We start from the raw sequence: 26,136 nt of genomic DNA on the forward strand, positions 1-26,136 counted from the left end.
CCAGAAACATCTGAGCAGAACGGCTTTAAATTCAAATTGGTATAAGGGTGAGGAAAAGCCTCTTGAGGGCAGTGTTGGACCAGGCAGAAGAGTCTCATTCCTTCAGGATGAGCTCAGTCCAAGTTGAAAAACGAACTGATATATCTATAATTCAAAAAGGCTTGAGTAGCTATTCAGCACTGGTTTCTCTTGGCAGCTTCTACGCGGCGTTAATGTCATGCAGAATATGGGGAAAACCATGAAACAAATTAGCAGTTTATGAGCTCCATTTCAGAGAAGCTTTCGCTTCTCCAGGCCCGTTCTTGTTTAACACGACTGCCATTAACGGCATGCCTTCCTTGTCAAGAGACATCAGGGAAGCAACAAAGGCAAGGCCATCCCCTCGGCTCATCGATGATGGTTAAGAGTTTGTGGTATCTCCTTAAAACAGTGCTCAAAACCTTTTACTCCTCAACTGGGCCAAGTGCAATAATCTCTAAACAGTTGTCTTCCATCTGATTCTGCCTCATACCTTCACGTAGGTAGCTGTGTTGGTCTGACACAGTCAAAATAAATAAAAAATTTAAAAAATTGCCCAGTAGCACCTCAGAGACCAACTAAGTTTGTTCTGGGTATGAGCTTTCGTGTGCATGCACACTTCTTCAGATGCTCTGAAACAGAAGTCACCAGACCCTTATATATAGTGGGAGGGTGGGGTAGGGTATTTCTCAGAAGGAGAAATGAAAATAAATCTGACACCAGGAGTCACAAGACAGAGAAACCAGTAGGAGAACACTTCAGTCTCCCAGGACATTCAATACAAGATCTCAGAGCAGCTGTTTTATCACAAATGAATTTCAGAAATAGACTTGAAAGAGAAGTTGCTGAATTACAACTTATTACTAAACTGAAAGAAGGGACGTGGGTGGCCCTGTGGTCTAAACCACAGAGCCTAGGGCTTGCCGATCAGAAGGTCGGCGGTTCGAATCCCCGCAATGGGGTGAGCTCCCGTTGTTCGGTCCCAGCTCCTGCCAACCTAGCAGTTCGAAAGCACGTCAAAGTGCAAGTAGATAAATAGGTACCACTCCAGCGGGAAGGTAAACGGCGTTTCCATGCGCTGCTCTGGTTCGCCAGAAGCGGCTTAGTCATGCTGGCCACATGACCCGGAAGCTGTACGCTGGCTCCCTCAGCCAATAAAGCGAGATAAGTGCCGCAACCCCAGAGTCGGCCACGACTGGACCTAATGGTCAGGGGTCCCTTTACCTTTACCTTTACCTTTTTAAGCATAGTTGTATACAAGTAGGTTCTATTCCTTTCCTGCAATGAACACAGCAAAGGCGGCAGTGAGTAGAATCCTGCTCCCCCCCCCCCCCATCGAAAGAACAGCAGAAAAGGGCTACTATTGTCACTAAATCAGGAACTGTGGTGTTGAATTGTGACATAGCTACAGATTGCTCTCCTGCTGGGATCCTCTTCTCCCTCTAGTGGTTAGTCTGCAAAGTCTCTGAAATTAAGAGTTTCCCCTGTAACACCGCTTTTTAAAAACACATAGGCTCTGTTGCCTTTCTAGATGGACCTGAGAACCAGGCTTTTAAGAGGAACAATTTAGGGATCCCCAAATGTTTGCTAGGTAGCGTGAACTTGCCTTCAGAGGCTCCAAAGCTGGCCTTGAAACACCAAGCCACTGTGTCGGATGTGTCTATGCTTGTTGGAACAGAAGGGCAGAGAGATGATTTTTGGAGTGAGAGGGCTTAGTTTTCCTCCGTGAGCTTGCACTGGGATTGACAGGTGCTGACAAATGCCTGCTGTATCACCGCAGGCTGAAAAGCATAGACTTTCCCTGGACCTGAAATTGTCTACGTTGTCATTGCCATCTACTGCAACCATTCTATCAGGCTAGAGGAGAGGGAGGCGGGTGGAACTGTGGTCTAAACCACTGAGCCTCTTGGGCTTGCTGATCGGAAGGTCGGCGGTTTGAATCCCTGTGATGGGGTGAGCTCCCATTGCTCTGTCCCAGCTCCTGCCAACCTAGGAGTTTGAAAGCACGCCAGTGCAAGTAGATAAATAGGTACCGCTGTGGTGGGAAGGTAAACAGCATTTCCATGTGCTCTGGTTTTCGTCACGGTGTTCTGTTGTGCCAGAAGCGGTTTAGTCATGCTGGCCACATGACCTGGAAAGCTGTCTGTGGACAAACGCCAGCCCCCTTGGCCTGAAAGCGAGATGAGCGCCGCAACCCCATAGTCGCCTTTGACTGGACTTAACCATCCAGGGGTCCTTTACCTTTTACCATCAGCATGTTGGAATATCAACTCCATCAAGCTCCTCCCTTGGCTGTCATTAATACAGCAGCTATTCCATATGTTAGAATGCTCGATCAAATGACAATGACGGTACATTATGTTGATGTGATGAAACCAATAGATAATTAGATGTCTGAGCCTGAGGTTATTGCAAGAGAGGGACGTTGGTGGTGCTGTGGTCTAAACCACCAAGCCTCTTGAGCTTGCCGATTGTAAGGTTGACAGTTCGAATCTGTGTGATGAAGTGAGCTCCTGTTGCTTTGTCCCAGCTCCTGCCAACCTGGCAGTTCGAAAGCACACCAGTGCAAGTAGATAAATAGGTACCACTGTGGCGGGAAGGTAAATGGCGTTTCCATGCACTCTGGTTTCCGTCACAGTGTCCTGTTGTGCCAGAAGTGATTTAGTCATGCTGGTCACATGACTCAGAAATTGTCTGCGGACAAACACCGTCTCCCTCGGCCTGAAAGCAGAGATGAGCTCTGCACCCCATAGTCAAATTCGAGTGGTGTACAAAAGAGAGCCCTGGACATAAACCCACTTATTCTTGCAATTTAAAATAAATGCAGCAGTCTCAAGTTTTGTGCTTTTCATTTCCCCCCACAAGACATCTGTTTTTGAAAATTGAAATTAGCAAATGTTGGGGTGTGTGTGTGTGTGCAAGTAGATAGCTTTTTCCAGGGCACAAAATAGCCTGGTACTGAAGACATGTAGAATGTTTACATGAGTGCTCATCTGGTTTTTAGCTTATTAGAATAATAGAATTGTGGTTTGAAGGACCACGGGGGTTATCTAGTCCAAACCCCTGCAAATGCAGGAATCTTTTTGTCCAACGTGGGGCTTGAACCCACAATCCTGAGATTAAGAGTCTCATGCTTTACTGACAATTGTTGATCTTTTTATAAAAAAGGTTTTAAATTGTTGTTTTTAACTTTTTCTAAATTAATGATTTTATTTTATCCTTTTTATATTAAACACATTTCTTATGGCATAATATATTAATAATAATTAATAATACGGTAGATGGCTACTATATATTTATTATGGCATAATATATCATCAGATGTAAGGTCCTCCTTAGCTGGACTATCACACTTCTCCACCTGATGCACAGTTTTGCCACTTGAGAGGGAGAGATCTACCCTGGGGCAGTTACCGTATTTTTCGCTCTATAGGACGCACTTTTCCCCCTCCAAAAATGAAGGGGAAATGTGTGTGCATCCTATGGAGCGAATGCAGGCTTTCGCTGAAGCCTGGAGAGCAAGAGGGGTCGGTGCGCACCGACCCCTTTCACTCTCCAGGCTTCAGGAAGCTATCCACAAGCCTTTGGAGCGCTCACCCAGCCTGCAAGCTCCGGGAGCGGCGGCAAGGCTGCGCAACCTTGCCTCCGCTCCCGGACCTGTTCTGGGGGCTGGGGTCGGGGGAAGCTCGGGCTTCCCCCGCCCCAGCCCCACGACTAAAAACGAAGCCGCACGCAGCCTCTCCCGCCTGGAGAGGTTGTGCATGGCTAAAGAGGAAGCCAAGACAGCCAGCTGTCTTGGCTTCTTTGCTCTTTGGGGCTCGGGGGGGGGGATAAAATTTTTTTCCTTTATTTCCCCCTCTAAAAACTAGGTGCGCCCTATGGTCCGGTGTCCCCTATGGAGCGAAAAATATGGTAAGTTATCAGTCATAGGACCTGAAAATGTGGCCTCGAATACATCACCAAATCCTCTGCGCCGCACAGGAATCCTGGTGTCAGTGGTGTGCGTTTGTGTGTTCATTCTTCAGCAAATCAACACGGACCCTCCTCCTGCTAAAATGAAAAACATTAGGAGAGAAGGATTAAATTCCAGAGGCTTCTAATCTTCTTTTTAAGTGCTGCTTTCTGCTTTGTCTGGTGACAGCGCTTTGAAGAGTCTTGCATGTTTTGATTTCCAAAGGAGGTATGCAAGTTCCCTGTCTCTTTCTTCCTACTCTGTGGCTCACGCCTTCCTTCTGGGAAGAGTGAAGAACCCAGTGAAGTGTGCATTGATTTAAAAAACAAGAGACTGAAACACACGCTTTTGATCCCAACTAATCAATGAAAATTTTGACTTGGCTGGATTGTATTTCCAGTTCCAGGCCAGAAGGTACATGGAGAGCTGGCGCTGGGGGCGGGGGGGCGGGGGGCGGGGGTAGGTCGCTTTCAAAGCCTCCACCTGCAGCTTCCTAAGGGCTGGTCAGGACTTTGAAATCTCATTGATGTTGCTAAGCAGATTTGCAATGGGGAGGGGGCTGTAGTGGTGGCCAGAAGCAGCATGAAAATGTTGCAGGCGCATAGCTGGAATTCTTGCAAGTCTGTGGACAAAGCAATGGATGCGCTTGGTATAAGTTGACAGAATATGCAGAACTTGCAGACTTCACAATATAGAATAAGAGAATAAGGAGAACATACGTTTAAAGAAGATTGGACGTTTATTGAATATATGGGAAATAATTGTGCACAGCTGAAAATGCTGGCAGCGTTAAGATAAATTAAACAGTGTAAATAAGTTTTGATGGATGCAATAATGGAATACTGAATGGTACAGTTTTTGTAAAATATGCAGGGATTTATGGTTTGTAAAATGAACCATGGAAAGAGAAGAAGGGAAGTTCTTGACAGCTTAAGGATGTAAAATGAGTATTTGAAATAGTGAAAAAACAGAAAATTTAATAAAAATTATCTATCATCTATCTATTGCAGAGAGAATAACTGGGTGCACTCTTCCCACCTTAGATCAACTCTATGCTGCCAGGTGCCATAAGAAAACAGCAGAGATAGCACAGGATAGTACGCACCCCAGAAATGATCTCTTTCAGCTTCTGCCTTCTGGAAGAAGGTATAGGGTTATAAAGGCCAAGACTAGCCACCTGAGAAACAGTTTCTACGCAAATGCAATTCTGGTTCTAAGCGCAGCATAAGGGGTCTCTATAGTATAGTGTATTTTATAGTATAGTATAGAGTATTTTAAAATGGGGTTTCTGAGTTTTTAGGGGTTTTTATAGTATAGTATAGTATAGTATAGTATAGTATAGTATAGTATAATGTATTTTAAAATGGGGTTTCAGAGTTTTTAGGGGTTTTTGAATGTTTTATGTTGTTTTTCAATTTCATTGTTCTGTATGGGACAATGACAATAAAGATATCTATATCTATCTATCTATCATCTATCTATCTATCATCTATCATCTATCTATCTATCATCTATCTATCTATCTATCTATCTATCTATCTATCTATCTATAAAACACATGGATGCACTTGGCAGAACAGGCCATTTCCCAGGCTGTAGGTTCTCCAGCAACCTGGTGGGGAGAGAAATAGCTCAGAGGCAGGCAAAGGAATAATAAGAAATAGAGAAAGGTTGCATGTTTTTGTTGGGGGTGTGTGCAAGCAGCATTTTTAAAAAAAGGTTGCATTTGATAGACAGGCCTTTTTTGAGGATTCACTAGGAATGTTTGGGGAAGGGGCAGCTCAGAGGCAGGCCAAGAAAAGCGGGTTGGGGGAGAAGCAAGAAAGAGCAGCAGCAGCAGCCGCCGCCTTGCAAAGTGTCTGAGGATTCAAGGCTCACCATGGAAACAGCAGCGGCAGCAAACAGGCCCGGGTAGCTGGCGCTTCAGCCAAGTGGGCAGCGGCAGGAGGCGCTTTGCGCTCTCTCTCTCTCTCTCTCTCTCCCCAAGGCCAGCGATGGAGAAGGGGGAAGGGGGTCGCCAAGCGTCGGCCGCCGCCGCCGCGAGCAAGTTGGGCTCCCAAGCGCAGCATCCCAGACCAACTCAGCCCATCGCGCCGATGGAGAACATCAAAGAGATGCAGGTGAGAATCTTCGCGCTGGTCCTTCCTTGCTCTCCGGGATGCTTTTGCTGCGCGAAGGAGACCCTTCCAGGGGGACCCTGGAGACGCAGAGGCGGGGAAGCTGCTTCTGCACACGGATCGCCTAGCCGAGTTTGTTCCGGGGTCGTTAACAAAGCATGAAAAAAAAGGGGATTTCTGGGGGTACAGCTCCCTGCTCCCGGGTGGCAATAAGCACCTGTGGACGTGTAGGGTAGGGATTTCTTCTTGTTATTAGAACTGGGAAAGAGGTTTTTATTTTTGCTGCTGCTTGACATGCCAGGGCGCCAGAAGCTGCACCCGCAGAAACTCCTTCTCCCCATACCTCTTCGGAGTTGGTGCTGTTTTGCTGCGCGAGAACAAACTTTGCCTCGCTGCGAAATGTACTCACAAGGAAGGAGGTGGGGGGACGGAGGGAGGGAACTTGGAAAACAACATGCAAAGAAAGAAATGGGCATTTGAGAAGAAGGTTGAAGGATATTAACTGCATTCCGGCAATGTCAGCTGGGGAAGAGTCCCATACGCTATATTGCACACAATCTGCCCAGAAACGTGTAAGGAGAGGCTCTTACCTGTTTTGAGCGCAAGAGCACCTTGAAATTTGATCACTCTATTTCCCTGAGGGTGTTTACCTCTGCTGTGTGTCATATCTTTCCCAATTGCTTGTAGGAACTTTGGGGAGTTTAGAGTTTAGTGTATTCATTTCAGTATCTAACCTTTCTTCTAGCTTAAAGGTAAACGTAAAGGGACCCCTGACCATTAGGTCCAGTCGTGACTGACTCTGGGGTTGCGGCGCTCATCTCACTTTATTGGCTGAGGGAGCCGGCGTACAGCTTCCGGGTCATGTGGCCAGCATGACTAAGCCGCTTCTGGCAAACCAGAGCAGTGCACAGAAACACCGTTTACCTTCCCGCCGGAGCTGTACCTATTTATCTACTTGCACTTTGATGTGCTTTCGAACTGCTAGGTGGGCAGGAGCAGGGACCGAGCAATGGGAGCTCACCCCGTCACGGGGATTTGAACCGCCGACCTTCTGATCGGCAAGCCCTAGGCTCTGTGGTTTAACCCACAGTGCCACCCATGCCCTAGTTTCTAGCTTAGGGTTTCCCAAACTTATGTCTCCAGCTGTTTTTGGACCTCGCCCCTGACCTCTGGTCATGCTAGCTAGGGATTATGAGAGTTATAGTCCAAAACAGGAGCTGGCCACCCAAGTTTGGGAAACCCTGTTAGCTCAAGACAGTGGCCCTGGCTCTCTTCCTCCACCCCACTTTTTATTTTTATTTTTAAGCGTCACAATAATCCTTTGAGTTAGGTCAAGCTGAGAATGAGTGAGTGAGTGACTAGATCAAGGGCCCCAGATTGCCACGAGACTGCCAAGTATTTTGTGGAAGGGACTGAAGCCCATACCAGAAATTTAGATTTGTGCAGCTCACAGTTATGGAATAAAGTGCTTTGTTGCCCTAGTGCAAGTTAAAACCAGAACCACACACACAACATGGACTTTTTGCAGTTAGGAAAGTGACGGGGAAATGCCCTGAAAAGTGTGGAAAGAACAAATTATTTGTGGAAAGATGTGTAAACACCCTGCAATTTAAACAGGATGAATGCACATTGTTATATGATTACCCCACCAACAAAATGGATTCTCAGTAAAGACCAGATGTAGTCTAACCACTGCATAAGCTTGGTTGACAACAAATCAGGATTAATGCTCAGTAAGTTGGTCATCTGAAGGAACTCCCATTGATTGCTGCTGTGGCTCAGTGGTAAAGCAACTGTTCTGTGGTGTTTGCCTTGTGGGGTTCAATCCCTAAAGGATCTCTTCTTTGCCAACTGGATAGCTCAGCCGGTCAGACCATGAAGCTGATAATGCCAAGGTTGCAGGTTCAATTTTGTATGGACAGCTGCATATTCCTGCATTGCAGGGGGTTGGACTAGATGATCCTCAGGGTTCCCTTCCAACTCTACAGTTCTCTGATTCTGTGACTGAATAGGGTTTGAACCTGGCACTCTCCAACCCTGTTCCAATCACCTGACCACTCTACTGGCTCTAATTTTTAAACAGTGTTTGGTTTTTAAAATGAGAGACGCTATCTCTTAAACTTGCTTGCAAATAATACTTTGGGATTTAAAAGCCCCCTCCCACAAATCCATTTGATAGAGGTTGTCTGTGGTTACTTAAAAGCAGAAGAACCACCATTTTTTTTGGAAAAAACCACAGATGTCTATAGTTGAGCTATGTCCTATCCCTAGTCTTCTTCTTCTTTGACGATCACTCGTAGCCGAGTAAGATTATCTTCCCTAAACACGGTTTTAACAATGAGTCCATAAGTGACTGTGCAGACCAATTCTGGATCCACACGTCCTTTCACAGTCGGGACATTGGTTCACGGGCAGGAGTTGATCACGGTGTGGATTTGCCAAGTGTGCTTTCCTCATTTCTCCCTTGCGTTCTGAGTTCGAGTGTCTTCAAAGTCCATGACACCTTTGGTAAAGGCTGTTCTCCAACTATCCCTAGTACATCATTCTGGATATTGGGACAGAGTTGGTGGTTTCCAATCTCCTTTGCCAATTTTCTGACTAGCAACCCTTTTCTGCCAGGGGGACTGCTAGATGTTGCCAAATACCTCTGAATATGTGTGCACATTATTTACTTTCGAGAACAGCTTCTTGCTCATTTAAGAGCCCGCTTCCTTTGGCCCTGACCCAGCTGTTGTAAGGACAATATAATTTGGATGCGGACTGCTCTGTTTAAAAGGGATCAAGCAGACACAATAGTTAGACGATGAATCCAGAGTTTCTGGGATGCTTCTAATGTTAGAAGATCTGGGCATGCAGATGGTGAACTGTGGCATGCGCTCTCTCTCTCTCTCTCTCTCTCTCTCTCTCTCTCTCTTTCTCACACACACGCTTGTGTGCCAGAAATGCTGTAGAGATGTGAAAAGGGGATACCACTGTTGTGTGGCGGCTGGAGTGTTGGATTCCTGGCGATGAAACTTGCTGGGTGCAAAGCCAGCTCGTATCCATTAGCCCAAGCTATCGGAGAAAATTATTGCTGAGTTCCCTGGAGGAAGGGCCGGCAGGTTAACAAGTCTGGTTAATAGTTGACAAAGCAAAATGATCTATGAGCCTCGGGCCTCTCTTGCACTGTTGATGCAAAGATTCAGCCACCTGCAATGTGAACAGGCCTGTCTTACCCATTAAGGCTAGTGGCGCGGGTTGCCAGGGCGCCAAGTACTGGAGGGCGCCAGGCGAGAGTCCGGGGAACACCGAACGAGTGTGCTGAGTGAGCGAGGGTGCGTGCACCACTCCTGCCGGTGCTGAATTCTGCGGGGCGCCAGAAGGCTAAAAGGGAAAAAACCAAGCTGACACTTGGTAGGAGCAGCGCATGCGCTCTTGCTCACTCGGCGCAGGCCCGCTTGCTCAGTGTGCTGCCTGCCGTGGCCACCGTGGCATGAAGCGGCCAGGTGAGCCAGGAGGCACTGCATCCAGCCTCCGCCTCTTCCTCACCAGAGGAGCCGCCCTCCAGCTGCTGTCCGCCACGGGTGGCGCTGTGGGTTAAACCACAGAGCCTAGGACTTGCCGATCAGGAGGTTGGTGGTTTGAATCCCCATGACGGGGTGAGCTCCTGTTGCTCGGTCCCTGCTCCTGCCAACCTAGCAGTTCGAAAGCACATCAAAGTGCAAATAGATAAATAGGTACTGCTCCAGCGGTAAGGTAAACGGCGTTTCCGTGTGCTGCTCTGGTTCGCCAGAAGGGGCTTAGTCATGCTGGCCACATGACCTGGAAGCTGTACGCCGGCTCCCTCGGCCAATAAAGCGAGAGGAGCACAGCAACCCCAGAGTTGGCCACGACTGGACCTAATGGTCAGGGGTCTCTTTACCTTTACCTTTAAACCAGGGTGCATGTATTATTAATATGTTACTGGCATTCATGTCACTGAGGTCAGTTGAGCTCTGAAGTACCCCCTGTTTCCCTGGCTAACTGTGATCTCGTTTCAATGTGCTAGCTTCCAGCCTGTAAAAGTCTATCCCGTATTTGACCTATTCCACATTATTTCCAGGTGCCAGTGGAGAAACATCTGTTAAATAGTGGAAGGCTGGATAGCTCAGTATGTTAGAGTGCGGTGCTGATAACGCCAAGGTTGCAGGTTCGATCTGTGTACAGGACAGCTGCAGATTCCTGCATTACGGGGGTTGGACTAGATGATCCACAGGGTTCCTTCCAACTCTACAATTCTATGAAATATAAGGCCACTGGTATAAGTAGGAGAGGAATGGGGAGGACCTCTTGCAGATACTGTCACTCCTGTGGCTTCACTTTTTTCCTCCTTGAAACTGCATTTCTTCTTTTTAAAATATGGGAGCTTTTTATTTCTGAGAAAGCTCAGATCAGCTCCAGTACAAACCACGGATGAAACAGCGATGAATCTGTGCCTGGGCTCAGCCCAGAAACTGATACTCAGTCCCATGGCTGAACCTTGGAACATATGAAATAATTAATGATACAGTCATTCTGTATCAGTTGCACTGGTTGCCTGACTGCTTGTGAGCGCAATTTAAAAGGCCAGTGTTGGCCTTTTAAAGCCCCAGATAGTTTGCAAGGAGCTTGTCTGAAGTGCCACTTGCCTCCATGTGAACCTGCCTGGGGCTTATGATCCACTGCTAAGGGCTTGCTTGCAAGCCACCAGCAGGCACAAATCAGACTGGCAGGAACGAGAGACAGGGCCTTTTCAGTGATGGCGCCATTGATGTGGATCTGCCAACCATAGAATGATAGAGTTGCAGGGAGGCACATTTGTCTCCCTGTTTTCTTTTAGGTGGGCCTTCCAGACCCCTCAAGTGTCCCTATTTTCCAGGGACAGTTCCGAATTTACAGAAGCTATCCTGGTTTATGATTTTACCCTGGAATGTCCCACTTTTTCTTAGGACATCCCTGTTTTCATCGGAGAGATGTTGGAGGGTATGGTAGGATGTCCCTATTTTCATCAGAGAAATGTTGGAGGGTATGGAATAGGATTTTCCTATTTTCATCAGAGTAACCCAGCATCGCCTCAGCTCTGCGATTGCAGCTTTCTCCCGACTGAAGTGCAGAGTGTTTGAGGACCGGGATACTCGCAGGGAAACCAGAATGCTTGTTTACAAAGCTATTGTACTACTAACCTTACTGTATGACTGTGAAACATGGACCACTTATAAACACCATCTCCATCTCCTCAAAAGATTCCATCAAGGGTGTCTCTGAAAATTTTTACACATCACTTGGGAAGACAGGTGAATTAATGCCAGTGTACTGGAAGAAGCAAAGATCACCATTGTCCAAGCGATGATTCTTCAACATCAACTTTGTTGGACTGGTCATGTTGTGCGGCTGCCTGATTATCGTCTTCCAAAGCAATTGCCCTATTCCAAACTTAAAAATGGAAAGCGTAATGCTGGTGGTCAACAAAAGAGGTTTAAAGACTCTCTCAAGGCAAATCTAAAAAAAAATGTAGGATAAACACTGACAATTGGGAAACACTGGCCTGCGAGCACTCCAATTGGAGAACAGCCTTTACCAAAGATGTCGGGTTTTGAAGATGCTCAAACTCAAGACGAAAGGGAGAAAGGTGCTAAGAGGAAGGCACACTTGGCAAACCCTCACCGTGATCAACTCTCATCTGGAAACCTATGTCCCCACTGTGGAAGGACGTGTGGATCCAGGATGAATGAATAAATCTTTATTTGCATCAGCCATTGGCCATAGGAATAAAAGAACAATACGATATACAAAGAATAGAAATACAGATAAAAAGTCAATTATATAAAATACATTTTAGGGTTTTGGATCCAGAATTGACCTCCACAGTCACTTATGGACTCACTGTTAAGACCATGTTCATGGAAGGTAATCTTACTTAGCTACGAGTGATCACCAAAGAAGAAAAAGAAGAATGGCTTTCAAGACATTTAAATTTCAATTTGCCCTTAGTTAAGGAAGGTAGGCTGGATGTTTAAGCCCTTGCACAGGGCTTCTGCTGACAGGACTTATTAGCTGAATCCCACCCTAAAGAAATAATCAATAAGTACTCTTAAACCCTGTCACAAATGTTATCAAACGTCCACACTCATCATGTCCACAATCCTTTTCACCTCCTTGAATCTTGCCCATTGTTGAAATCTCCCACGACATCCTTGCAACTGAACATATATAAGTTCAATTAGAGAGAGAGGAGGCCACAATTTTTATTACTCAGCAAGCAAATGGCCCTCAGTGCAGTTCTTCTGCTCGGATCATATAGGAGTTGAGAGACGATGCTGAAAACCAGCAGGTCTGGTTTTAGCAGGAACATAAACTGGAGTCAAAGTCAGGGAAGGATTAATAGTAGCAGACCCAGAACTTCTGGGTTCGAACCCACACTCAGCCACAAAGCTTACTTGGTGACATGGAACCAGCTACCAATTCTTGGTCTAACCTACCTCACAGAGTTTTTGTGGGAGATACGTCTGAGCTCCTTGAGACAAGAGTGTGATGAATCTAGATATCGAGATCAATTAATTAACCAGAGAGTGTGACTTGATTTCCAGTCTTAAAGAAGAAGCATCCATATGCCCTTCCAATTATAATGAGGGAGAGATTCTAAATTGGGCATAAATTGGGAGTTAGATGCATCTTGTCCCTAGAGAAAGATCAGGACCACCATGGCATGATGTTGTTTACAGCCAGCCTGCTATTTCAACTTAGCTATTCTGTATGCCCAGGCGCAAAAATTCTGAATGTTTCGCCACATATCTGGGTGCAAGGATTTTTTCTTGTGTTGGCACAGTCTTGCTGACTTTCTTGGAAAGCTTAAGCTGTAATCTTCATGTCACAAAGGAATATTAAATCATTTTCTTAAACTGCATGTGAGTTGTTTCTTTATACTGTAGCTTATGTAAGGGAGCTCAATGTAGCTTATTTTACAGTATTTGCCACTGGGGGGCACCACAGTATTGCTTTTCTGCATTTTGCTTGGCAAGAGAAACTCACCCCTTTTCAAGTGCCTTCTCATAGCTTTGTAGGTGGCATCCTGCTGGCTGTGTGTTTTAAAGCGAAAGCTGGTTTTTGCTGCAATGAGCTGTTCGTCCTGGCACAATATTATCACAGCACTGCACAGCATGAACCAATTTAATTTTATATCCAAACTTAAGGGCTATTGGCACTCTCTTTTCTATGTTTGCAAAACTAGTCTCCAAACACGGGAAACGTAGAATTCGTCCCCCCAAAATGCATCAAGGCCATTCGCTTCTCTGACACTGATTAGTTAAGCTGGCGTGATGGCACATAACATTGATGAACATTTCAACAGCTCAGGGAATAAACCTGTCATTGTTTCATGTCCATCTCCCGTGAGGATAGAGAGTTGTCAGTTTGGCTGGTATTTAAACTTCACACAGTCACTAGGAATGGGAATAGCTTTGTGAGGCAGGCTGAAGTCCCAGGACGTGGGGATATTTGCACTTGCATTTTGTATTTTTATGCTGTGAACCGCCCTGAGATACAAATTAACTAACTGATTAACTAACTAACTAACTAACTAAAGGGTCAGGGAGGCATCTGGCCAGAGATGAGATGATGCGGGGTAAGCAACAGACTGAGAAACGAGAATCTGAGGGAAGAAACCATCTTGAGAAAAGGAATAATAATAATAATAATAATAATAATAATAATAATAATAATAATATATTTATACCCCACCCATCTGGCTGGGTTTCCCCAGCCACTCTGGGCAGCTTTCAACAGAATATTAAAATACAATAATCTATTAAACATTAAAAGCTTCCCTAAACAGGGCTGCCTCCAGATGTCTTCTAAAAGTCTGGTAGTTGTTGTTCTCTTTGACATCTGGTGGGAGGGCGTTCCACAGGAAGGGCGCCACCACCAAGAAGGCCCTCTGCCTGGTTCCCTGTAACTTGGCTTCTTGCAGCGAGGGAACCGCCAGAAGGCCCTCAGCACTGGACCTCAGTGTCTGGGCAGAATGATGGGGGTGGAGATGCTCCTTCAGGTATACTGGACCGAGGCCATTTAGGGCTTCAAAGGTCAGCACCACACTTTGAATTGTGCTCAAAGTGGAGATAGCTGTTCCTAGAGATTCCATGTATTGAACAAGGGACTTACTTTAGGCAAAGCAGAGACTCTACGACTGAGCAACGCCCCTAAAAAAAGAAAGACTGAACTATTCATTGATTAAAAACAACTATCCACCACATTTCACCATATTAGATTTCAGGGCAGTGGAGATCAAGATGGCGAGAGAACGTAGCAACGCTCATGGAGCTCTGCGTCAGAGACTGGGCTTCTGTTTGTGGCTGTATTAATTAAAGCCAGTGTAAGGTTTGACATCTTTTGACAGCCATTCACCTGTCTTGCCTCACAGAGCAGAAGAAAGAAAGGAAGGGGAAAGTGTTTGCCCAAGACCCGTAGAGCAAACAAGACCAAAGATGAAGTGTGGTGAAAAAGGAGAGAGCACTGGAACAGGGACAGCTAAGATTGCTATGCAAATTTGCTGGTGTAGTTTCAGAAGTCAACACTACCATAACAACACCACACCTATATTGGGCTTGTCTCAGCAGCTCAAACTCCTGAGTTCTAGAACTCCTGGTGGCTTCTCTGGGTGGGCCAGTTTCTGTTCACAATCTGTTCTAGCTGTGAACGTTGGCCACATTCAGGAATCTAAACCAGTTTTCAAGGCACCTAATCTTTACCAGAGATCCTCGTGCCCCAAAAGCTTCGACTAAGGGACTTGGAGCAACTAAGCAAATGTTGGCTTCCGATTAACTGTTAGTGAACTTTAGCTAGCAAAATGTTCAGAAGTGGGAAGAGACAACTTTGGAAACAAAGCATCAGCAGAGTTTTGAAGGTAAGCGCCAGAGACCCTCGCTGATTTGCGGCTGGGAATTGCATACCAGCCAATTCTGGTTGTGCAATACAAGTGGATTCTGTGCTCTTGGGCAACAAACCTACTTCCCTCCCTGAATCCTTTGCAGTAAGGAAAGTGAGGGGGAAATGTGGTGGAAAGCACAGGAGAGCAAATGGGAATGAATGCTCAATAATCAGCATTTAATGGGATGATTGATTGATGTATGGTGGTGGGGGAGAATGAGTTGATTTTCTTTTGCTTCATTGCGAATCAGGTTTTGTTTTTGGTTTTTAAAAAAGGTGAAATTTATACTTTTAAGCTCATTTCCATTTTTAATTATTTTGCTTCCTGATCTTTAGAGGATGCTTGGATTTAGTCCTTTACTATGGATTCTCCTTGCATTTTTTTTGCAGCTGATTTTTATGTGGCCATGTTTATTTTGATGCTCTATTTAGTTAAGTTTTATAGAACGTAGAAATTCTCTCTTTTTTGTTTTGGTATTTGCTGTTTATTTAAGATATTTAAGACCTATGCTGTAAACCGCTTAAGAGTTTTGTTTAACTACGAGTGGTATATAAATGGTCCAAATAAAAATAATAATTGAAGAAAATATGCGCTAAATCAGAGCAAATGTCAATATGCAGAAAACCCAGTTGGTGTTTGCTCCAATTCAGCAGTAAAGGCTGGGTTTTCCTGGGGGAAAGCACAGGTCTGGATAAGTTGCAAATGGAAGTAGGGGCATGTGATTTTCTCCTGTATTCTTCAAAAACCAGTAGCTGGGGTGGGGGACGGGCATTGCAAAAGGTAAGAATGCTCTTTTGGGCCTCTTAGTTCTAAATCTCTCCTTCCACATCCAGAATCCAAAGGGATACCCTTCCACAACCCAAAATAACCATTTTATTGATTCAAAACAATAATGATGATAAACGATTGCACACAGAGAGAAAGCACCGGATTGCTTAGAACTTTCTTGTTTTAAAATGAGGTAAAGAGTTCTTGGAGAACAGATAGACGCTGGTTGTTTTCTTGCGTGAAGCTTCTTCTCTTTCTTTTATTTATTTTTTAAAAATCCTTTTCCCTTTTCCATTTGGAGAAGAGTGACAGATCATTATTAGTGCATAATTTTTTATTATTACCTCATGAATTAAACTTCCGCCCATTATGGGCTCTGGTGATTTATGTATTTTGAATGGGAAAAATTCCCGCCGTAAAGACCGCCGCGTCTTCTAGAAGGTCTTTAGATATGGAATGACGGCTTGTTTTCAGATATTTAACGTAGATGATGGATTGAGCTGTGTATATTGGAATCCTTATAATACCGTATCTTGTGATTCATGAGCTGATATTGCAGTCTTATTTATTTCGTGATGGATTGCTTTTTGTCTCAGTACCTTCATTGGCGAGTTGCAGCCCCCCCTCCTTTTGTTATCAGTGAAATATGTCTATTAGCCATGGTAACTAAATGTAAACCAAAAAAAACTACAGAGAATTTTGTTGTTTTCATGTTGCTGATTGTGGGCTTTGTCAGGATTCCTGCCAGCCACTGAGGGGAACTGTATGTTAGTTCTTAAATGTGATATCCTTTCTCATGTTTTTTTTGAATGCAAAGACACCCCTCTGCATCACCCCTATTGGCTTTCTGAAGCTTGGACCACGACCGAAAACGATAGCCTGAGACTAGAGACTGGCACACCCCCTCTGTAATGTTTTGTTTGTGGCAGCTTAGGTAACCTGTTGCTTAGCAGCTCTGGCAGCTGCTGCTGCTATCGTCAAATGGTCGAAGGCAATTTGCTGCCCGGGTGAAATGAGATCTCTCCATCTTTCAGGTTGCTTTTATCAAATGATTGGCTTTTGTTTTCCAACCCCATGGCGAGGACGTTTTCAGGAAGTCAAATGATGCATGGCTCATTTGGGCGACAATCGAAAGCCCGCTTAGATCTCATTTTGAGAAGCAGGCATTTTGGAATCCGTTGGAAATAAATGAAGAAATCATTCTGTCCGCTCAGCTGTCAGGAAAACAGTGCATAACCAATCCCTTCCTGTGGGTACGTGGCAAAGCCTATGTGCCCCTCCAGATGTATAGAATTGTAGGGTTGCAGGAATACAAATATAGGAATCCTGCCCAGAGCTGTCCCTGGGTGGGCTCGAACCACCAACCTTCCAGTTAACAGCCGGACACACTGATTCATTGCACCATGAGGTAGTTGGACTACAACTCACATCACCTCTGACCATTGGCCATACTGGCTGGGGCTGATGAAATTTGCAGAGGCGGAGCTAGCTGCTCAAGCACCTGGTGTGGCACACATGCTGTGCACCTGGGGGCGGGGCTAGCCTCCTGCAGGGGTGGAGCTAGCCACCATGGGGGCGGGGCTAGCTGCCATAGGGAGTGCCGCCCACATTGAGTGTCCCAGGGGGCTGCCGCCCACGCTGAGTGTCAAGCATCCGGGGGGGGGGTTTGCCTGTAGCGAGTGTCCCAGGGGGACGGGGCGGCGATGTCACTCCCCCTCAGGGATGAAACCTGGGGCGGACCACCCCCCCTCCACCACTGGGGATCTGGAGTCCATCTGCATTCCTAACTCCCTTGACAGCTTCAGAGCCCAATTCTATACATGATGTGATGATGATGATTAATTGAGTTTATATACTGCCCTATACTCAGAGGTCTCAGGGCGGTTCACAGAAAAGATACAACATCAGAATAAAAACAACAACCCAATAACACCCCCCCCCCAAGAAAAAAGCCACATTTTAAAAGGTTATAGATCAACCAAAGGCCTGGTTAAAAAGGAACGTTTTTGCCTGGCACCTAAAGGTATATAATGAAGGCGCCAGGCGAACTTCCCTGGAGAGAACATTTCACAGATGGGGGCCACTGCAGAAAAGGCCTGTTCTCGTGTTGCCACCCTTTGGACCTCTCAAAGAGGAGGCACATGAAGAAGGGCCTCAGAAGATGATCTCAGGTTCTGGGTAGGTTCATATGGAAAGACACGGTCCTTGCGGTCCTAAGCTATTTAAGGCTTTATAGGTCAAAACCAGCACTTTGAATTGGGCCCGGAAACTAATTGGTAGCCAGTGCAGTCGGACCAGGATTGTTGTAATATGCTCAAACTGTCTTGCTCCGGTGAGCAACTTGGTTGCTGAATTCTGCACTAGCTGAAGTTTCCGAACCGGCTTCAGAGGCAGCCTTTCATATAACGTGTTAAGTTGTGGGTGAACATATCAGACGACACAGCGATTCTTCAAACAGCTCTTGTTTATTCACAGGCCAGAACAGAACAGAACTGAAGGGTTCAGCCAGCCTGCTTATATAGAGCTCCACTACAATGCAACAGTAACCACTTTCTGTAACTGTCCAATGACTGAACGTCACTTTCAATCCCTTATTTGCATATGTGGACCTGAGTGAAAACTATCTATAGTATCCCCCTGCTAGCCCAGGGTGAGAACTTCAGTACATAACATAACACATTTATACTTGGGGGAAAGTTCCCATTGAATGAATCTGAAGAAATTTACATATGACTGCAGCCCTATCCAGTGAACAGTGAGATTTCCCCCTCCCCCAAGAATATCACATGGAGTTTTTGCTTTTTCACTGATGGGTTCAAGCATTGGGAATTTTTGAGCTTCTAATGCAGGGCCTGGAAAGAAACGCTAAGTTCCCTCTAAGGTATTAATGGGAATTTTGTCCTTCCAGCAAAAGCTGAAGGAGGAAAAAGAGGCCAAGCGTGCTCACCTGGATGGCAGGCATGATTATATCCTGTCGATTGTTGCTTCCTGCATGGATTTAGAGAAGGCTGAAGTGGAAGATGCAATCCTTGAAGGAAATCAGGTAGGCTAATGGATGTAGCTTCAGAAGGCAGAAACCTGCTGGGAGCGGAACGGATTTAATGCCATGTTGATTGTGGATGCATTTAAGAACATGCAAGTTGGCGTGCGCCAAATGTTCACTCGCTTCACTGTAAATGGAGCAAAATGGTTTTCGAAAAATCCCTTCAGATGTTTTGTATGCCAGTTTATTGCCTGTGCTGATGGTTTAGCATTCCTCCTCTCCTCCTGCTCAGTTCTGGGTCATCTTCCTGGAAACGGATGATCCTAGTGAGTCAGGAACATAATTTAAAATATTTATAGATCACCCTTCATCCTATTAGGATTCCAGGACGGCAGTTTATGCCTCGGTACAAATCGCATTGTGAGTGTGAGGATGTCACAAAGCTACAGAGCCGTTTCCAAGACGGATGGCTTGCTGTAGCCAGCCAGACACCTTGGCTACCCGAGGCCAACTGAGGGTCATTGGGGCTGTGGCTTTGTTACATTTAAGGGGAGTTTGGATTAGGAGTTTTCTGCACCACTCTCAAAAATCCATAATTTCTAAGGTGCCAAGTGAGGTTGAGAGGTTGTCAAGCGAGCCCAGGTCATCCACAGGGCAGGAAGGAACTGGAGGCATGAAATGGCAATTAGCTTTTTATTAACAGAAAATAACACAGTAGAGTCCTCCAGCTTGTATTAATTTAACTGGGACATTGCTAAAATTGACCACTAGCCCTACCCTTCCCTCTCTAGCCTCTCATTTTGGATTCCTCCTGAGCAGACGAAGGCTGTGTTGAGTTCGGTGGGCTCTCCCTGTGGGCCTGTCTGGCAAGAGAGCCAGCAGGACTGGGGCTGCCCTGCTGTTGTGTAGCAAGGGCAACGTCTGACTGCTCTCTGTCTGAGTCGCCACTCACACTGTGACTTTCAGCCTCTAATCCTGTCCTGGAAGGCCCTCTTCCTGATGCCCCTTGATTGCTCAAACCCTCTCTTTCTAGCACACCCCAAACTGTTCCTCAGAGTCCCACCACCATGATCTGGGGTCCAAGTCGCTATCTTAGGCAGGTGGCTCCCACTGCTATTTCTTATCCAGCCAGTCCTTGACACCCTATCAACCAGTGACCTGAGTAGCTCAGTGAGGGCCTTACCCAAGGGTGAGTGGGAAGCCTGGGTGTCAAAACAGTCCCAAGCCCTTTTGGGCAAGACCTTTTAAAGACAGCCTTTCTCAACCTGTGGGTCCCCAGATGTTGTTGAACTACAACTCCCATCATCCCTAGCTAGCAAGGCCAGAGTCTTGATGGGAGTTTAGTCCAACAACATCTGGGGACCCACAGGTTGAGAACCACTGTTTTAAGGTCTTATTCTCCTTGTGAGATCCTGTGGTATGATCCCTTCCCATGAGAGCACACAAGAGCACAGGGAAGTGCAACTCAGACCTCCCCAATGATTTCCTGGTCACACGCCATCGGGCAGCGTTGACCCATGTGCAGTTTAGTTGTGCCTGGAATGAGCTTAAAACTTCAGCAGACTCAACTACACTATCCGGGCTTGTCCACACAGGGGTGGAGGAAGGGGGGGTGCTGTGGGGGCGGTCCGCCCCGGGTGTCACCATTGAGGGGGGTGACAAAATGCCAGGCGGCAGTCACTGCAGGACTTGCAGCGTGCCCGAGCCACACATCTCCCCTGGGAGTGACGTGGTGGCTTGGGAGCCCGCAGGCCCACTGCCTCAAACGGTCCGCCTGCCACCTGTAGGGCGGCTGAGTGGGAGGAGCCAGGCAGACTCCTCAGAGGCCCTGCGGAACATCCTGCCCTGGCTTGCCCCACCCCATGGGCAGCTGGCCGCAACCCTGGGCGCAGGGCACGTGTGCCACCCCAGGCGCCTGATCAGCTTGCTCCATGGCTGTGTCCACACTAACCTTTTCTCTGCTCTTTTTCACCCTGTAGCTTTCCCTGTGAAACCCGCTCTTTAAAGCTCAATTGGAGGAAACGGCAATTTGTGGGAAACATGATGTTTGCTCCGATAGAGCACTAAAGAGTGGGTTTTTGCAGAGAAAGCTCTGGTGCAAATAAAATAAAATGCAATGCTTGGGCACAGAGCTTTTAAGCACAGACCCGTGCCTGGAAAGAGCAGATAGGCCCCCAAGGTGTTGAAAGCATGTGCAGGTTGTTGAAAGACCTGATTTCCATACTCTCTGCAAGCGCATGCAAATATTCTGGCGCATGGACACGTTTAGCTCTTGCTATTTCTCGTAGCAAGGCACTGATATACATTTAACTTTGAACTGTTAACTACAAATGATGAACTTTTAACAGATAGAGCGTATTGATAAATTCTTCGTTGCTGGTGGCTTTCGTCACGTCATGTTCTACTATCAAGAGATGGAAGCAACGGAAACAGGTAGGGAAAGTATTGCCCATACTTCTTTATCAGTCAAAGATACAACCCACCAGCTCTTTACACACACAGGATGTGCTCTTTAAAAGGTTATTTTATTTTTTTGAAGTCATTTTTATTTGATTTTACAAATATAAATTTACAACAATCCAAATGCATATCCATATCTAGAGATTGTTCTGAATCTCGAGACTTTCCCCCATCTCCTTCGTGGGTCATATTGTCAACATTTACAAATGCAGTATTATTCCATAATCTATATTATGTATCCATCCATATTATCCACATAATTTGTTACATTACAAGTGGGAATTAAACCCTGCTAATGTTTTCATCTGCTTACAGTGGTCTCTTGACTAAATTATAAATTCTTCCCATTCTTTTAAAAAAGTTTTTGTCCTCTTGGTTCTTGAGCTTGCCAGTCAACTTTGTCATTTCGGTGTAGTCCATCAGCTTGGCTTGCCATTCCTCTCTGGTAGGGACTAAACGGTTCTTTTAAACCCTTTATTCCCTGCCCCATGGACTTTGGATGCCCTCTCATAGCTCACATCCAGACATTTAGAGCACCCTTAGGTAAAAAGTAAAAGTAAAGGACCCCTGGACAGTTAAGTCCAGTCAAAGGCAACTATGGGGTGTGGCGCTTATCTCGCTTCCAGGCTAAGGGAGATGGCATTTGTTCACAGACAGCTTTCTGGGTCATGTGGCCAGCATGACTAAACCGCTTCTGGCACAACAGAACACTGTGACGGAAACCAGAGCGCACGGAAACACCCATTTGTCTACTTGCACTGGTGTGCTTTTGAACTGCCAGGTTGGCAGGAGTTGGGACAGAGCAACGGGAGCTTACCCTGTTGTGACGATTCGAACTGTGGACCTTCTGATCAGCAAGCCCAAGAGGCTCAGTGGTTTAGACCACCACTCTCAGACTTCTCTGGAAGAATCCTGTGAACTGTAGTTTGTTAAGGTTGCTGACCCCCCCGACCTAAAATTCCCAGCATCCTCAGCAAACTACCATTCCCGGGATTCTACATGACTGTTAAAGTGGTAAAAGAACACTTTAAAAGTATGGTACGGTTATGAAAATAGTATTGAAGACATTACAAGCAACGGGAAGCTCATCTGCACCTCCCGCAGAGCACGCCAGCTGTCTCCTTCTTCCCTGGGGCTGAAAGGTGTAGCTTGTTCCCACACCTGTTCTGTTTGCTACATGCATAGGCAGAGATGGATAATGCCCATCGGATGCCTGGGTTACAGAATCACAGAACTGCAGAGTTGAAAGGACCACAAAGCTCATCTTGTCCAACCCGCTGCAATGTGAGAATCTTCAGCCCAACTTGGGGCTCAAACCCATGACCCGGATATTACGAGTTTCATGCTCTGCTGACTGAGCTATCCACAGGGTTGCATAGTTAGTTGTAAAAAAATAAAATGAATAAATCTGAATACGGTATTGATGACATGCCTATGCCAAATCATCAAGGTTTCAGTGCAGATGTCAGAAAGGAGGCAGGGTTCTGCGTGCTTTAGATGGGTACAAGTTCATGATAAAACCTTGTGTGTGCTTTTGAGCAACTAATCCAGAATGCAGCAGCTAGACTGGTGACTGGGAGCGGCCGCCGAGACCATATAACACTGGTCTTGAAAGACCTACACTGGCTCCCAGTACATTTAGGGCTTTAAAGCCCTAAACGGCCTCGGTCTAGTATACCTGAAGGAGCGTCTCCACCTCCATTGTTCTGCCCGGACACTGAGGTCCAGTGTCGAGGGCCTTCTGCCAGTTCCCTCACTGCGAGAAGCAAAGCTACAGGGAACCAGGCAGAGGGCCTTCTTGGTAGTGGCACCCGCCCTGTGGAATGCTCTCCCACCAGATGTCAAAGAGAAAAATAACTACCAAACTTTTAGAAGACATCTAAAGGCAGCCCTGTTTAGGGGAGCTTTTAATGTTTAATAGGTTATTGTATTTTAGTGTTTTGTTGGAAGCTGCCCAGAGTGGCTGGGGAAACCCAGCAAGATGGGCGGGGTATAAATAATAAATTATTATTATTATTATTATTATTATTATTATTATTATTATTAGCAACATGAATCCCTCAGGAGGTTCCTGCAGAGGATCCCAACAGAATAATAATAATAATAATAATAATAATAATAATAATAATGCGATAAAACATCAAACATTAAAAACTTCCCTAAACAGGGCTGCCTTCAGATGTCTTCTAAAAGTCAAATAGTTGTTTATTTCTTTGACATCTGATGGGAAGGCATTCCACAGGGTGGGTGCCACTACCGAGAAGGCCCTCTGGCTGGTTCCCTGTAGCTTCACTTCTCGCAGTGAGGGAACCACCAGAAGGTCCTCGGAGCTGGACCTCAGTGTCCGGGCTGAATGATGGGGGTAGAGACGCTCCTTCAGGTATACTGGGCCAAGGCCATTTAGGGCTTTCAAGGTCAGCACCAACACTTTGAATTGTGCTGGGAAACATACTGGGAGCCAATGTAGGTCTTTCAGGACCGTTGTTATATGGTCTCGGCAGCCGCTCCCAGTCACCAGTCTAGCTGCTGCATTCTGGATTAGTCGTAGTTTCTGGGTCACCTTCAAAGGTAGCTCCATGTACAGCGCATTGCAGTACTCCAAGCAGGAAGGAGATAACCAGAGCATAGTGTTCAGTTGGCTGCACTGATACTGTCCCCCCCCCCCCGAAATGTTCCAGGACATGGAGGCTCTACGGCAGCTATCCCTCACTCGGCTAAGAGCAAAGGGCCTAAATTATTTGTGACGGAAGGCAAGGATGTCGCTTTAACCGGCATATGCGTTTTCTTCATCAGAACTAACCCATCCAAACCAATCACTGTGGAAAATATTAATCGCGTGAGTATATCCCGCTTTTTAGTCGCATTCATGAGCACTTATGATTGCATATAGGGGAACTGCCCTGTGTCCATCTCGAGTTTGATTTGCGCTTTGCCATTTATCAAGCAAAACAGACTGGGATTGCATGCTTGATCTCCTCATTCAAGGCTCCAGTCCTCAGTGTTCTTTTCAGTAGTATAATAAGCCCCAAGCTAACAATGTGATGTGTTGTTTTGTTTTGTTGCCAGGAAGTGGCTTTCAACATGATGGATACAGCCCATGGGGGTTTACTGAACAGTGTACAGCAGTTGCTGTCTGATATCTTCATCCCAGCTCTGAAGACAATGAACTACGGCTGGGGAGAGTCGAGTGGACCACAGAAAGGGGCTAACATCAAGCAGGACTTCATTGCTTCTCTAGAGGGATTTGTTAGTGTTCTTTCCGGGGCTCAGCAGAGCCTGATGGAGAAGGTAGTCTTTCTTCTTTTTGTATTAGAAGAATATTAGCTGAGCAAGGTGCATAGGTATTTATGCGCCCCCTCGCCCAGCTTGTCCGGAGTTTTGGGTTGGGTTGCCATCAGTATGCTGATGACACCCAACTCTATCTGTTGATGGATGGCCATCCTGACTTGGCCCCAGACACACTGATCAGATGTTTGGAAGCTGTGGCTGGATGGTTATGTGGGAGCCGGTTGAAGTTAAATCCTTCGTAGACAGAGGTCCTCTGGCTGGGTTGGGACGATATGGGATTGGGGGGGCAACTCCCATCTCTTGCGGGGGCGCAATTAGTGCCAGTACCGTCCGTTAAGAATTTGGGTGTAATCTTCGACACCTCCCTCTCCATGGAGGCACAGATTGCAGCTATAACAAAGGCGGCATTTTTTCATCTCCGCCAAGCTAAGCAGTTGGCTCCTTACCTCTCTCGCCCTGACCTAGCCACTGTGATCCACGCGACGGTCACCTCCAGATTGGATTATTGTAACTCGCTCTACGTGGGGCTGCCCTTGAGACTGACCCAGAAAGTCCAGCGGGTGCAGAATGCCGCAGCAAGACTCCTTATGGGGTCCTCACTGCGAGATCACATTCACCCGGTGCTATACCAGCTGCACTGGCTCCCGGTGGAGTACAGGATCAGGTTTAAGGTGCTGGTTTTAACCTTTAAAGCCCTATACGGCTTAGGACCCTCGTACCTACGGGATCGCCTCTCCTGGTATGTCCCACAGAGGAACTTACGGTCTGCAAATAAAAACATCCTGAAGGTCCCAGGCCACAGAGAGGTTAGGCTGGCTTCAACTAGAGCCAGGACTTTCTCGGCTGTGGCTCCAATCTGGTGGAACGCTCCGCCACAAGAGATTAGGGCCCTGCAGGACTTGACATCTTTCCACAGGGCCTGCAAGACAAAGCTGTTCCACCAAGCCTTTGGCCAGGGCACAGCCTGACCCCCTCCTTTGGCAATCTTCACAGAACTCTAGCCCAATGGTTGCCATCAATTTGATTTGAAGTAATTTTTTAATGAAATGATTTTAGAATGTTGTATTATTTTATTGTTGTTAGCCACCCTGAGCCCGGCCTTGGCTGGGGAGGGCGGGATATAAATAAAAAATTTATTTATTATTATTATTAAAACAGGACATAGTTGTGAAGTATGCACCAATGGTATTGTACTCTTTGAATTCAGTAATGGACAAGCTTCCAAGGTTTCTTGAGTGTCCATTCCCAGCATTTACTGGGAGCATCATTTGAAAATCATATGCTAAGAATGTCAGAACAGCCCTGTGGCATCAGACTAAAGGCCTGTCTGGTCCAGGATCCTGTTTCTGCAGTGGCATTTGCCTCAGGGAAGCTCATAAGCAGGTCAGGTGGGCAACGGCCCATTGTTATTCTGCAGCTAATGCAGTTTATTCAGCGGGTGGCTCTGTGGTCTAAACCGCTGAGCCTCTTGGGCTTGCCGATCAGAAGGTCGGGGGGTTTGAAACCCCGTGATGGGGTGAGCTCCTGTTGCTCTGTCCCAGCTCCTGCCAACCTAGCAGTTTGAAAGCACACCAGTGCAAGTAGATAAATAGGTACTGCTGTGGTGGGAAGTTAAATGGTGTTTCCTTGT

The 26,136-nt window shown here is 46.3% G+C and overlaps 1 protein-coding gene across 2 annotated transcripts in view; it reads left to right on the top strand.

The window, feature by feature from the left end:
* The first annotated feature begins 5,882 nt into the window (after positions 1-5,882).
* The window catches only part of DNAH5 (dynein axonemal heavy chain 5), a 179,334-nt gene continuing 159,080 nt past the window's right edge, over positions 5,883-26,136 (top strand). Inside the window, exons 1-5 of one of the 2 annotated variants that reach the window (XM_081014558.1) lie at positions 5,883-6,090; positions 18,684-18,818; positions 21,107-21,191; positions 23,897-24,054; positions 24,285-24,506. In XM_081014558.1, the coding sequence (XP_080870684.1) occupies positions 5,965-6,090; positions 18,684-18,818; positions 21,107-21,191; positions 23,897-24,054; positions 24,285-24,506 (726 nt within the window). In that variant the 5' untranslated portion in view covers positions 5,883-5,964. Of the gene's footprint in view, positions 6,091-14,730; positions 14,984-18,683; positions 18,819-21,106; positions 21,192-23,896; positions 24,055-24,284; positions 24,507-26,136 lie in introns of those variants that run through there. The other variant, XM_081014559.1, reaches the window with a different exon arrangement.

The sequence above is a fragment of the Podarcis pityusensis genome (genome assembly GCF_964106645.2).
Source record: "Podarcis pityusensis genome assembly, chromosome: 7".
NCBI lineage: Eukaryota > Metazoa > Chordata > Lepidosauria > Squamata > Lacertidae > Podarcis > Podarcis pityusensis.